At 43.0% G+C, this 12,678-nt stretch overlaps 1 protein-coding gene across 5 annotated transcripts in view; it reads right to left on the reverse strand.

Annotated features, from left to right (window-relative positions):
• ARID4B (AT-rich interaction domain 4B) overlaps window positions 1-12,678 on the reverse strand; it is a 486,307-nt gene that overhangs the window by 416,436 nt on the left and 57,193 nt on the right. For all 5 annotated transcript variants that reach the window (XM_029593836.1, XM_029593835.1, XM_029593838.1 and 2 more), the window contains exon 3: window positions 6,621-6,731. In XM_029593836.1, coding sequence (XP_029449696.1) covers window positions 6,621-6,731 — 111 coding nt within the window. The remainder of the gene's footprint in view (window positions 1-6,620; window positions 6,732-12,678) is intronic.

Raw genomic sequence — 12,678 nt, forward strand, 5'->3', positions numbered from 1 at the left:
TCTGGAACTCTTACTACCCTTCAGGGTCTCTAACGGGGTACTCACTCCTCGAGGGCCCATGTTCCCTGTGTCGCTGCCTGCAACCTCTACCCTTCTACTTGGAAGAACTAACTTACAGTTACCATCAATGAGTACAGATACCATCTCTCTTCACAGTACTGCTTCATTGGAATGAGGTACTCACTCCTCGACGGCCTGCTCTCCCTGTCTCGGAGCTTCTCCTATTTCTACATTGGGACGCTGAATGTTAATCTTATTGTGTGCTCAAAACTCTCAGTCTCTTTCCACTACAGCACTGCATTACAGAGGATCCGCTGTTCCAGCGTTCTGTGTGAGATGCATCCAGCCAGGCTCTACAACCACTACTCACTACTGCCACCTCTGGTGGTCACTTAAACTGTCTAATAAAAGATTCAAATCTGTGTTTCTCTGTCCAGAGTCTAGCCTGACACTGTGGTCCCTCATGGGACTGCCCCCCCGTGGGCGTGGTCAGCTGCCACAGTGTCCAAGGATCCACCCAAACACCATTAACCATAACAGATTGGTAATGAAAAACTCAAGGCTGGTCATTAATTTTCAGATCTTCTATAAGGTTATGATTGGGGGCACAAGGATTATCAAAACTTGCCTTTCCAAAAGTTGACTAGCTCTTCCTCAAAGAAATCCCAAAGGCTCCATCTGCGTCTGCACCATCACTACTAACGTCACCATTGTAGATTCTACCCTTAAGGCTTTTCCCAATGCTAGTAGTGTAGTTAATGGAAGCCCACCAGGAAGCACAGGGGAATGCTGCCCAGGCAAGTCTTTACTCGTAGCAGGACTCACTGGGAGCAGGAACATCTTGGTTGAGCATGTTACCCCCCAAAGACATTGGAGCATGTCTGCTGCACCAAGAGGCGTGGTCATTGTTAAAAAATACCATTCTAGAAGCACAGTCCAGATGTATTCCACACATTAAGAAAGGTGGAAAGAAGGCAAAACAATTACTGGCATGGTTAAAAGGGGAGGTGAAAGAACCTATTTTAGCCAAAAGATCTTCATTCAAAAATTGGAAGAAGGATCCAACAGAAGAAAATAGGATAAAGCATAAACATTGGCAAGTTAAATGTAAGACATTGATAAGACAGGCTAAGAGAGAATTTGAAAAGAAGTTGGCTGTAGAGGCAAAAACTCACAGTAAAAACTTTTTAAAATATATCCGAAGCAGAAAGCCTGTGAGGGAGTCAGTTGGACCGTTAGATGATCGAGGGGTTAAAGGGGCACTTAGAGAAGATGAGGCCATCGCGGAAAGATTAAATGATTTCTTTGCTTCGGTGTTTACTGAAGAGGATGTTGGGGAGGTACCCATAATGGAGAAGGTTTTCATGGGTAATGATTCAGATGGACTGAATCAAATCACGGTGAACCTAGAAGATGTGGTAGGCCTGATTGACAAACTGAAGAGTAGTAAATCACCTGGACCGGATGGTATACACCCCAGAGTTCTGAAGGAACTAAAAAATGAAATTTCAGACCTATTAGTAAAAATTTGTAACTTATCATTAAAATCATCCATTGTACCTGAAGACTGGAGGATAGCAAATGTAACCCCAATATTTAAAAAGGGCTCCAGGGGCAATCCGGGAAACTACAGACCGGTTAGCCTGACTTCAGTGCCAGGAAAAATAGTGGAAAGTGTTCTAAACATCAAAATCACAGAACATATAGAAAGACATGGTTTAATGGAACAAAGTCAGCATGGCTTTACCCAGGGCAAGTCTTACCTCACAAATCTGCTTCACTTTTTTGAAGGAGTTAATAAACATGTGGATAAAGGTGAACCGGTAGATATAGTATACTTGGATTTTCAGAAGGCGTTTGACAAAGTTCCTCATGAGAGGCTTCTAGGAAAAGTAAAAAGTCATGGGATAGGTGGCAATGTCCTTTCGTGGATTGCAAACTGGCTAAAAGACAGGAAACAGAGAGTAGGATTAAATGGGCAATTTTCTCAGTGGAAGGGAGTGGACAGTGGAGTGCCTCAGGGATCTGTATTGGGACCCTTACTTTTCAATATATTTATAGATGATCTGGAAAGAAATATGACGAGTGAGATAATCAAATTTGCAGATGACACAAAATTGTTCAGAGTAGTTAAATCACAAGCAGATTGTGATAAATTGCAGGAAGACCTTGTGAGACTGGAAAATTGGGCATCCAAATGGCAGATGAAATTTAATGTGGATAAGTGCAAGGTGATGCATATAGGGAAAAATAACCCATGCTATAATTACACAATGTTGGGTTCCATATTAGGTGCTACAACCCAAGAAAGAGATCTAGGTGTCATAGTGGATAACACATTGAAATCGTCGGTACAGTGTGCTGCGGCAGTCAAAAAAGCAAACAGAATGTTGGGAATTATTAGAAAGGGAATGGTGAATAAAACGAAAAATGTCATAATGCCTCTGTATCGCTCCATGGTGAGACCGCACCTTGAATACTGTGTACAATTCTGGTCGCCGCATCTCAAAAAAGATATAATTGCGATGGAGAAGGTACAGAGAAGGGCTACCAAAATGATAAGGGGAATGGAACAACTCCCCTATGAGGAAAGTCTAAAGAGGTTAGGACTTTTCAGCTTGGAGAAGAGACGACTGAGGGGGGATATGATAGAGGTGTTTAAAATCATGAGAGGTCTAGAACGGGTAGATGTGAATTGGTTATTTACTCTTTCGGATAGTAGAAAGACTAGGGGGCACTCCATGAAGTTAGCATGGGGCACATTTAAAACTAATCGGAGAAAGTTCTTTTTTACTCAACGCACAATTAGACTCTGGAATTTGTTGCCGGAGGATGTGGTTAGTGCAGTTAATATAGCTGTGTTTAAAAAAGGAATGGATAAGTTATTGGAGGAGAAGTCCATTACCTGCTATTAAGTTCACTTAGAGAATAGCCACTGCCATTAGCAATGGTTACATGGAATAGACTTAGTTTTTGGGTACTTGCCAGGTTTATTTATTTATTTATTTATTTAACAGCTTTTCTATACCGACATTAAAATACACATCATATCGGTTTACATTGTAACAAAAGGTAGAAAATACAAATAACAGGGGGTGGGGTGGGGGGAAAACTAAGAACGAGGGGTCTGAGGGGGAGACCCCAAACTAAGATAGGATAGGGGAGAAGGCGAGAGGAACAGTAACAAGGTTAATTAAATGCAAAGGAGCACAAGATATACTATAAATAATATACATAATATACAAATAATATACATAATATACAAATATATGGCCTGGATTGGTTGGAAACAGGATGCTGGGCTTGATGGAACCTTGGTCTGACCCAGTATGGCATTTTCTTATGTTCTTATGACAGTATTCCATAGAGAGGTGCAGGGAGGCCCCATTGATCAACAACCAAGAAAAAACATAGGCAAAAAAAAGTTTAATCAATAATGGAGCTCTCTTTATGTGTGTCCACTCCCAATGAACATTTTGGAGCCAAATATGAGAAGACACTTATTCCAAGAGTCATTTTTAGTCAAGACAGCAATAGTCTTTGTTGATAGCAGGATCCTATCAGGATTGCCTACAAGACAGCATTCCTTTCCTTTCAGTTTTAGATGAAAGCGGTGAATCTTCTGGGAAATTAAGCTTAAGAGTTTCTGTGCTTCCTTGACTGAATAGAACAGAATCTTTTCCCCCCTCCAAGTGATCCGCATGCTTGAAATGCAGCATTTTAGCCAGGATAATGCATGGTCTGTTTCCTTGCTGAAAAGCAGTCAAGGGTGGGTAATGTGTCCTTCAAACTGTAAATTCAGAAGGAACTTGATTACTGAGAAATAAATCTTTGATCTGTTGCTCTACATTTCCTATTTCTCAAGATTCTGGAACCCCCACTATTCTGAGGTTAACAGTATCTAGAATTATTTTCCAGATCATCTAAGTTAACAGCCAGTCTCTTCTTTATGCTGCGATGCATTTCAGGTTTTTTAAATTGTTAAGACTATTCTCATTAAGAGAAATATGACTTTCTGCCTCTTCAGTTTTGACTGCTGCCTCCTTTACATCATATCTTACCGCTCCAAAATCAAGTTGGGTTTGTTTTGGGGTTTTTTGTTGTTTTTTTCAGTTCGGTGCTTAGTGCAGCATTCCTGGACTTTAATTTCTTTAAAAATGTTTTGTAGGTTGACCCAAGAGGTTTCTGGCATTAAGGAATCACTGCAGATTCAGCAAAGTGAAGCTAAAACAGAGTGTGCCATCTTGCTGCACTACAAATCCGGCTATTGTCTTCTGATGGGTAAGTTTCGCCAACTCAGCGATCAGAACAGCTGTTTTGTGCCCTGCCTCTGCTCCATCTGAGACAACATCTGCCCTGTCTACTGCAGCAATACACTATTTTCTTGAAAAACATTCTGATGCTATATTAAAGGGATTTTACTGCTAGTGGGAGTTATGAGCAGAAAGAGACATCAGGCTGTTATGCTCTTACCACATGAATGTACCACCCCCTTCACCCTATTTCTGAAGATAACATGGTCATCCTCCCAGTCCTGTCTGCCTGCAAACTTAGGGCCACCTTAAACTCCACCTCTCTCCTTTGCACACACCAACACGCTGTTAAACGAATTTCTTTATCCATAACACCTCCAAAACCCTTATCCTCTCTTTCATTACCTGCTGTTTATATTACTGCAACCTGCTTCTCACGGACTTCTCACTCAATCTTAGTTTTTGGGTACTTGCCAGGTTCTTATGGCCTGGATTGGCCACTGTTGGAAACAGGATGCTGGGCTTGATGGACCCTTGGTCTGACCCAGTATGGCATGTTCTTAATCATCTGTACTATGGTCTAATCAAAATTAAGCTGCACAACCTATCTTCTTCTTATGTTATTACAACCATCTAACCCCTCTTTCTCAAGTCACTATATTGTCTCCCATCTGGGTACAGATTGACCATCTATTCACCTAGAAGCTCTTTCCTCACTTATCTCCCCCCTACATGCTTCCTCAATCCCTCAGAGGTTTTGGAATGGCATATACATTTACACAAATTTCAATCAGCCCGGAAGACTGGTTTTTGGAGCCAATATTAAATGACAGTAGCAGATTCAGTTCTCTTGCCAACGAGAAGGGATATTTTAACCCAAGGGCCAACTGTTCACAACAATCCCAGTTTCCTTGCCCTGACAGCATCTCCTTTGAAAGGGAAAAGCTGTTATATATAGGGGATTCTCACTTGCTACTAAAGTCAAGGAATATAACCGCAAATAACGCATACACAAGAATTTGAAGGCTAGTTTGTTGTGGTGTGATAAAATATTCCTAAATATTTCAAATTACGGTACTAGATTTCTTTTAAGGTGATTCAGAAAAGGGTCCACGTGAAAACACAATTAAGATGCATCTTTTAGCAAACTGAAAAACGGAACGAAGTTTAGGAGAACATCAGGATATGAACAGTTGTAAAATTAAGGCCTCCTTTTCAAAATCCAATACTAGCATGAGATTTAAAAGTGGTTTCGAATGCATTCCTAGAAAAATTATTTCAACATCTATAAGAAGCTTCAGAAAGATGGGTATCTACTAGTGTTTCTACTTGCAATGTGAGAATGGGGGAGCTCCAAGCATTATCATATAGAGGACCATGCCTAATATTTTCTAAAACAACAAGGTACTCAGGACAGTGGAACGCTTGCTTACAAAAATTATGTCTCTTATCTTAATCTTTTAGTCCAGGCCCCACATCAAATACCTACAGTACATGAATGCAAATATATGTGATATCTCAGATCAAATGTCGGCATATAAAAATAATAAATAAATAAATTGTTTAAAGAACACAATTTAAATACATTAACCCAGTCAGAGTTGACAGTTCTTAGCCAAGGGACCAGAGCCCTGCAATCACGTGTCCTACACCAGGCCACTTGATGTTGTCATTGCACTGAGACTAGACCTCCCCACCCCACCCCCTCCAGGGGCTGCAAATGCTGCCTACAGTGTCCCGGCCAACCCAGGGAGCAGAAGACCCAAGCTGAGAACTGAATTCATCTCCTCTGTGCAGCAGTGCATAATACTGCCACTGGACTGGCCCCAGAAAACCACTTTGCACCTACACACGAGGTACATTCTCTCTCTTTTTAATAGTGATTTCTGGACTGTCTTCACTTTGGACACTGATACAGAACATGTGGGCTTAAAGTTCGCATGCTCCTTTTACAATACATATGGCATTTCCACATTTTATGGACAGAACAGAGAATTAAACAGCAACAATTAAAAAGCACCTAAAACAAATTATAATAGAAGCAGGACCGCTGAAATCACCCAATAAAGATTCATGTTTAAGTAATATGGAACCAATATTGGCATACAGTGCCATAATATTGTACTCATACATAAAAATCTGAATAGAAATATAAGCTCCACAAAAGAGTTTCAACTTCATTATAAGAATGTATTATCAAATTTTTTCTTACTTTAATATTCCACTTAATATATTAGTCTGTTAAACAGTAAATTAACACAGATAACCCTGAAGCACATAATTAATCTGCAAATGAATTCAACAAAATATGCACATACATTCACACACACACACACAGATAATTAAAGCACTTTAAACAGTTAATACCTTGACTTTGACAAGTCTTTTTGTCGTCTTGATCTTTGCTTCACAGAAAGCTCCTCTGTACTTAGCACTTACATCAGTACCCACTGTTAGATAGGGAGGTTCATCAATGGCCTAGAAAAAGAACACAACCCGACTTTAATCTTTCAAATCATGGTACAAAATTTAAAACGCGACAAACCATTATACCCACTGAGCAGCCATTCATGCAATTTGCCTACTTAGGTATGCAAGCAGATGCCCACATAATGCAAGGTGCTTATTCAGAGATGTCCAACTGAACACCACAGGTGGATGCCAAAATCAGTTAAACTTATCTTCCACTGATGACTGCTCTTCTGCAATGCACGAGAGGGAACGGAAGGAGTCTATCCCTTTCTTCTTGTTTTCTATGGCTTCACTCCCTCTCGTTCTACTGCAAGCTTCTTTCCACGTCATCTCCCAACCCTATCACCTCATTCTCTCTTTCCCTCACCCACACCATTTAATCATCTCATTTGGCTTTAAAATTGAAAAGAGAGTGGCCTATTGGTTAGTGCAGCAGGCTGACCCAGCGAAGCCAGGGTTCAAATCCCATCTCCCACTGATGCTCCTTGTGACCTTGGAGAAGTCCCTCTGCATTTCTCCAGGTACAAACTTCAACCATAAGCCCTCAAAGGTAAGGATCTACCTACCTTACCTGAACTGCAACTCGCCCTGAGCAGTTTGCAAAGGCAAGTAAATACAAAACGCATCCTTGTGTGTCATGTGTACTTTGAAACATTCTCTCCCTCCCTCAACATCAAACTCAATTCTCTTTCCCCTCACTTTAGATGTATAAAACCTTAAAGTCACAACACTCTCTCTTTATGGAATAAAAGAAACATTGCCACTTAGTGATTACAATTTAGCTATACTTATGGCACATTTAAACCTGTTCCCTGAGAGGTACATCATAGTAACTTAGTAAATGATGGCAGATAAAGACCATTAAGGTCCATCTACTCAGCCCAGCAAGGTGTTTAGAGCTGTAACTGCCATTCTGTATAGGTTAGTACCATGCAGAAATATTATACCAAAACTACAATCTGTTATCTGTACTTCATCCCCTTCCTCCAGCTACTATGGATCCTCTGTGTTAATCCCATAACATTCATAATTAAATATGCATAAACACAGTCATAAAATATAATCACAACACAATAAATACTCATAAAGCAATCATAAATATAAAATAAACAACCAATAGACCAAGATTACACTAACCAGAACAAAAAAAAAAAAAAAAAAAAAAAAAAATATATATATATATATATATATATATATATATATATATATAAAACAGGCTGTGTGGACTTGAATTAGGTGACTGTCAGCTCGATACAGTAACATTCATTTGAAGATTTCTCGTCTGTAACGAGCTCGCTGCGCACAATTCGGACGACGTAAGGCAAACCAGCGATACAGTCTCCAGTTTCGCGCGTCCGTAGCGCTTCTTAAAACAGACGCGTAACCCTTCCCCACCCGGCATGTAAATGAACGAATTAGCTGTATAATGAAGGAATTAGCTATTCCCCTCCGATACCGTAACGCGCGCTCAGGTTATCTCATTAGTAACGCACTGTTTTGCCGCGGCCGTAACGTGTTAGTTTACCGCCTCCCCCTAGTAGGAGTTAGGACTGTGAGTCTAGTAACAAATCCATCGACACTGCTTAAGACACTCAAAAACAATAAAACACAATAAAAAAAAAGCGATAAAGAGATGATCGAGAAAATGTAATGATGTGGGACACATAAAACCTGTCAGAAAAAAAAATAAAAATTTTTAAATACCTGTCGGAGGGCCGCGTGGGTCCAGGCAGCGGCGGCGGCAGGAGCCGGGTGGTCGCGTGTTAAATCTAGGCCGCGGGCGGGTGGGCGCCTGTTCCAGGTGGCAGCGGCAGCGGCGGGACACGCGTTAGTTCGAGACGGTCGGTGGGCGGCGGGTGGTCGCGTGTTAAATCTAGGCCGGGTCCGCACAGGCGCGCATTCATTCACTGCCGGTGGGGGCTGCCTCTCCGGCAGCCCCCACCGGCAGCCCCCACCGGCAGCCCCCTCTCCGGCAGCCCCCACCGGCAGTGAATGAATGCGCGCCTGTGCGACCCCTGCGATTCGGTGCTCAAGGCAGTCACATGCCGTGACGTCATGGCATGTGACTGCCTTGAGCGCCGAATCGCAGGGGTCGCATTCATTCACTGCCGGTGGGGGCTGACCCGGCAGCCCCCACCGGCAGTGAATGAATGCTGTGACTGCCTTGAGCGCCGAATCGCAGGGGGTCGCACAGGCGCGCATTCATTCAGGCGGAGCCGGCTGCTTTCGCCGCCGACTCCTCCACCTGGATGAATGAATGCGCGCCTGTGCGACCCGGCCTAGATTTAACACGCGACCGCCCGCCCGCCGGTCGTCTCGAACTAACGCGTGTCCACCCGCCCCCGTCGCCGCCGCCTGGAACAGGCGCCCACCCGCCCGCGGCCTAGATTAAACACGCGACCACCCGGCTCCCGCCGCCAGCCGCCTGGACCCACGCGGCCCTCCGACAGGTATTTAAAAAAAATTTTTTTTTTGAACACTCAGGTTTTTACATATTTTGGTATTTTTTTTTTTCACTTCATGGTGCCTGTCATTTCAAATGTCATTTGAAATGACATTTGAAATGACAGGTACCAGCGCACCCTGGTTACTGTATAGGCGCTGTATTAAGCGCCTATACAGTAAAATGGGTTACGCGGGCATAACCCTTCCCTACCGCTTTAAAGCCGCGGCATGCATTTGCATGCGATTAGAGGAGAGTATCGGGGAGTTAGTGAAGAGAACTGTGCGTGCGGGGAGGAAGGGTGCGCCTGACACTGCCGCACTGTTATTACCGCGGCCTTACAGGATCGACCCGTGTGTGAGCTAGAAAGAGGCATGGCACGGTTGGGGATGACAGGTAAAGATTAAGGACACAGTGAAACTTTCCCTTTCTTCCCCTCCCCCTTCCTTCCTGCCAGTCTATAGAAAAGTTCAGCTGCACTGAGCTTTTGCTCTATCTTACCAAACAAACCAGTCCAGTCAGCATTCCCACAAGGCTTAAGAATACCTCGGCAGGCTATGAAAAATGTAAAGTAGCCCAACATTTCCTGACCTGTCCTGGGCAGGCAAACATCCAGGAATAGCCAAATACGCCTGCCCAATGGGCCTCCAAATTGCATCCCGTAAGACATAATCTTTAATGCAGTTGTACTTTCCTGAAAAGCTGCAGGAATGCACTGTCAAATTCAGAGAGCAAACACCTGTTGAGAAGGGACGCTGTCCAATTGATCACAGCTCTGCAGGCGCGGGCACGATGCACAGAATGCAGAATGCCTGACCCTCTGGAAGCCGTTACTGAAGTTGGTAGGTGCGGTAATAAACACATTACTGATAAAGGGCCATCAGGACAAGAAGGACTCAGAACTGCTACAAGTAACAAAATGCTCATTGGTAATTCTGGTGAGGAGAGCCAGCGTAGCACAAATTAACCTCTCAGCGGTGGCTTGAGAACAGGAAAAATGCAAGCGAACACAGAGGAGAAAAAGGCAGGCAGGAACAGAGTCGGACAAAGTTCCAGTGAAGGAGAAACTGAAGGAGGTGGAAAAAAAAAAAAAAGGCATATAAAGAAAATAAACAAACATGGGTTATTTGTACAGTCTTTGTTTTTTACTTGGGCGAGAGTGTCAATAATGCTTCTCTCTTCTTTTACAATGATATTTTATTAATAGGAATCAGGGATGAAAAGCTTCTAAAATTATCTTCTACCCCCTATTGATGCTGACCGACAATCATGAACAAACAACCCAGTCCCTTTTCAAACCTGAAACAAGAGCAAATTACAATTAACCAAATTGGAGAGAGAAATATTCCAGAAAAGCAATTTCTCCATCTCCAAAAGCAAATATTGCCATAGAATCACAATGAAGGGAATTTGATCTAACTGGTGTCTCTGGGAAACAGATTCAAACTGCATAACTTAAGGGCATGAGAACAACACACGACACTAACGGGGCATACAAGTTTCTGTATTTCAAACACACACAACCCCGCAAAAAAACAGTCCCTGGTTGGGGGGAAGATGTTGAATTTGGACTTTATTCCAGAAAAGAATGAAAAACAACCTAAATCTTAAATCTTGACACTATATTAAGGCAATCATATGGGCAAAGAAAAAAAAAAAGGGGGCGGGAGCAAAAACTCTTTATGTTGAAACCTTGTAAAGAGAAGATCTGAGGCCTGGCTACTGACAACAGCATAGCTCCTCCCTATGGACATCTGCTAAATCTTTCTAGCATTAGGCCAGAAATCTAATTAGAACTAATGTTCTCCTTACAGTATGGTCTGATGTACTACTGAGCAAATAAATTTAAAAAATGACCATTCCACCTTTGCTTACTCCAGGTAATTCAGAGAGCTTTTTTACAATTCAGGCTCTGAAGCACGGTTTTGCCATTATGAACAAAGTTGCGCATGGGAGAACATGCCGGCTACGCTGGGAAGGTACAGAGCAATGGTTCTCAACCTTTCCCATCGTGGCACATCTGACAGACCACGATCACGTGAGTGACACACTGCTCATTACAATTCCTGGCGGAAATAAAAGGCCCAGTATTATTTTTCCCTTATTAGGAAAACGGACCAAGCCAGGCTGCTATAGAGCCCTACACAGAAACTACACGCCAGCAGAAAACCTCACCTGAATCACATGTGCTGACCCTCACCTAACAAAGAATAAAGAGACCAAAATGCATAACTAGAAGCATGCAGACAAAAACTGAACTGGAAACTGCAATAAGCCAGAGAGACTGTATGCAGTGTAACAAAGGGAAAAGAGAAACATCACCAGTCCTCATAAAACAGATCGAGAAATATACAATCAATAGCAGTAAAACCATATTAACAAAAAGAACAGTTTTCAAAATAGCTGATGAATGGCATATCCAATAATTAAAAAAAACTCATATCAAAATTTTCTAGATACCAATAAAATATTTCAAAATAGCAGGCACAAAAACCCAAGAATGAAAAATAAAGATTAAAAAAAATGCTTTGCTCTGCATACCTGGGAGCGTTTGATATTAGGGATGTGAATCGGGTGATCGATCGTCTTAACGATCGATTTTGGCTGGGGGGGGGGGGGGGAGGGAAATCTGATCATCATGGTTTTTGTTTTTTTTAAATCGTAAAAAATCGTAAATCGGGGGAGGGCAGGAAAACCGGTCCTGGGTTCCAGTGGGGGGTCCCGGCACGATCTCCCGCTCTCGGGCCACGGCTGCGTTAAAAGAAATGGCGCTACTTTTGCCCTCACTATGTCGACATAGTGAGGGCAAAAGTAGTGCTGGCGCCATTTTGAATATTGGCAATACGGCCCGCGTGCAGGAGGTCGCTCCCGGACCCCCACTGGACTTTTGGCAAGTCTTGTGGGGGTCAGGAGGCCCCCCCAAGCTGGCCAAAAGTCCCTGGGGGTCCAGGAGCGATCTCCTGCACTCATGACGTCAAGTGACAGGAACCAAAATGGCGCCGGCGCTACCTTTGCCCTGTCATATGGTAAGGGCAAAGGGCCACCGGCGCCATTTCTTTTAATGCAGCCGTGGCCCGAGAGCGGGAGATCGCGCCGGGACCCCCCCACTGGACCCCAGGTAATTTAAAACATTTTGGGGGGCTTCGAGAGGGTGGGGGATTTATTTTAAAGGGTCGGGGTGGGTTTTAGGGTGCTGGTTTTACCGCCCTCCTCCTCCCCCAATTTACGATTTTTTGACGATAAATCGGGGGAATTGTTATTGTATCGCGGCTCTAACGATTTTTGACGATTTAAAATATATCTGACAATTGTTTTAAATCGTCAAAAAACGATTCACATCCCTATTTGATATCCTGGTGCCCTGAGATTGTTTTGAATTAGCAGGAGGAGGAATGGTTTGCTTGCAACTTTCTCCTCTCTCAGTCACACACTGGCTCTCAATCACACACATATACACATGCTCTCTCTCTCAATGTCATAGACTCTTAATCACGCACATATACTCGTGCT

Source organism: Rhinatrema bivittatum, chromosome 3 (assembly GCF_901001135.1).
Source record: "Rhinatrema bivittatum chromosome 3, aRhiBiv1.1, whole genome shotgun sequence".
In the NCBI taxonomy this organism is placed as follows: domain Eukaryota; kingdom Metazoa; phylum Chordata; class Amphibia; order Gymnophiona; family Rhinatrematidae; genus Rhinatrema; species Rhinatrema bivittatum.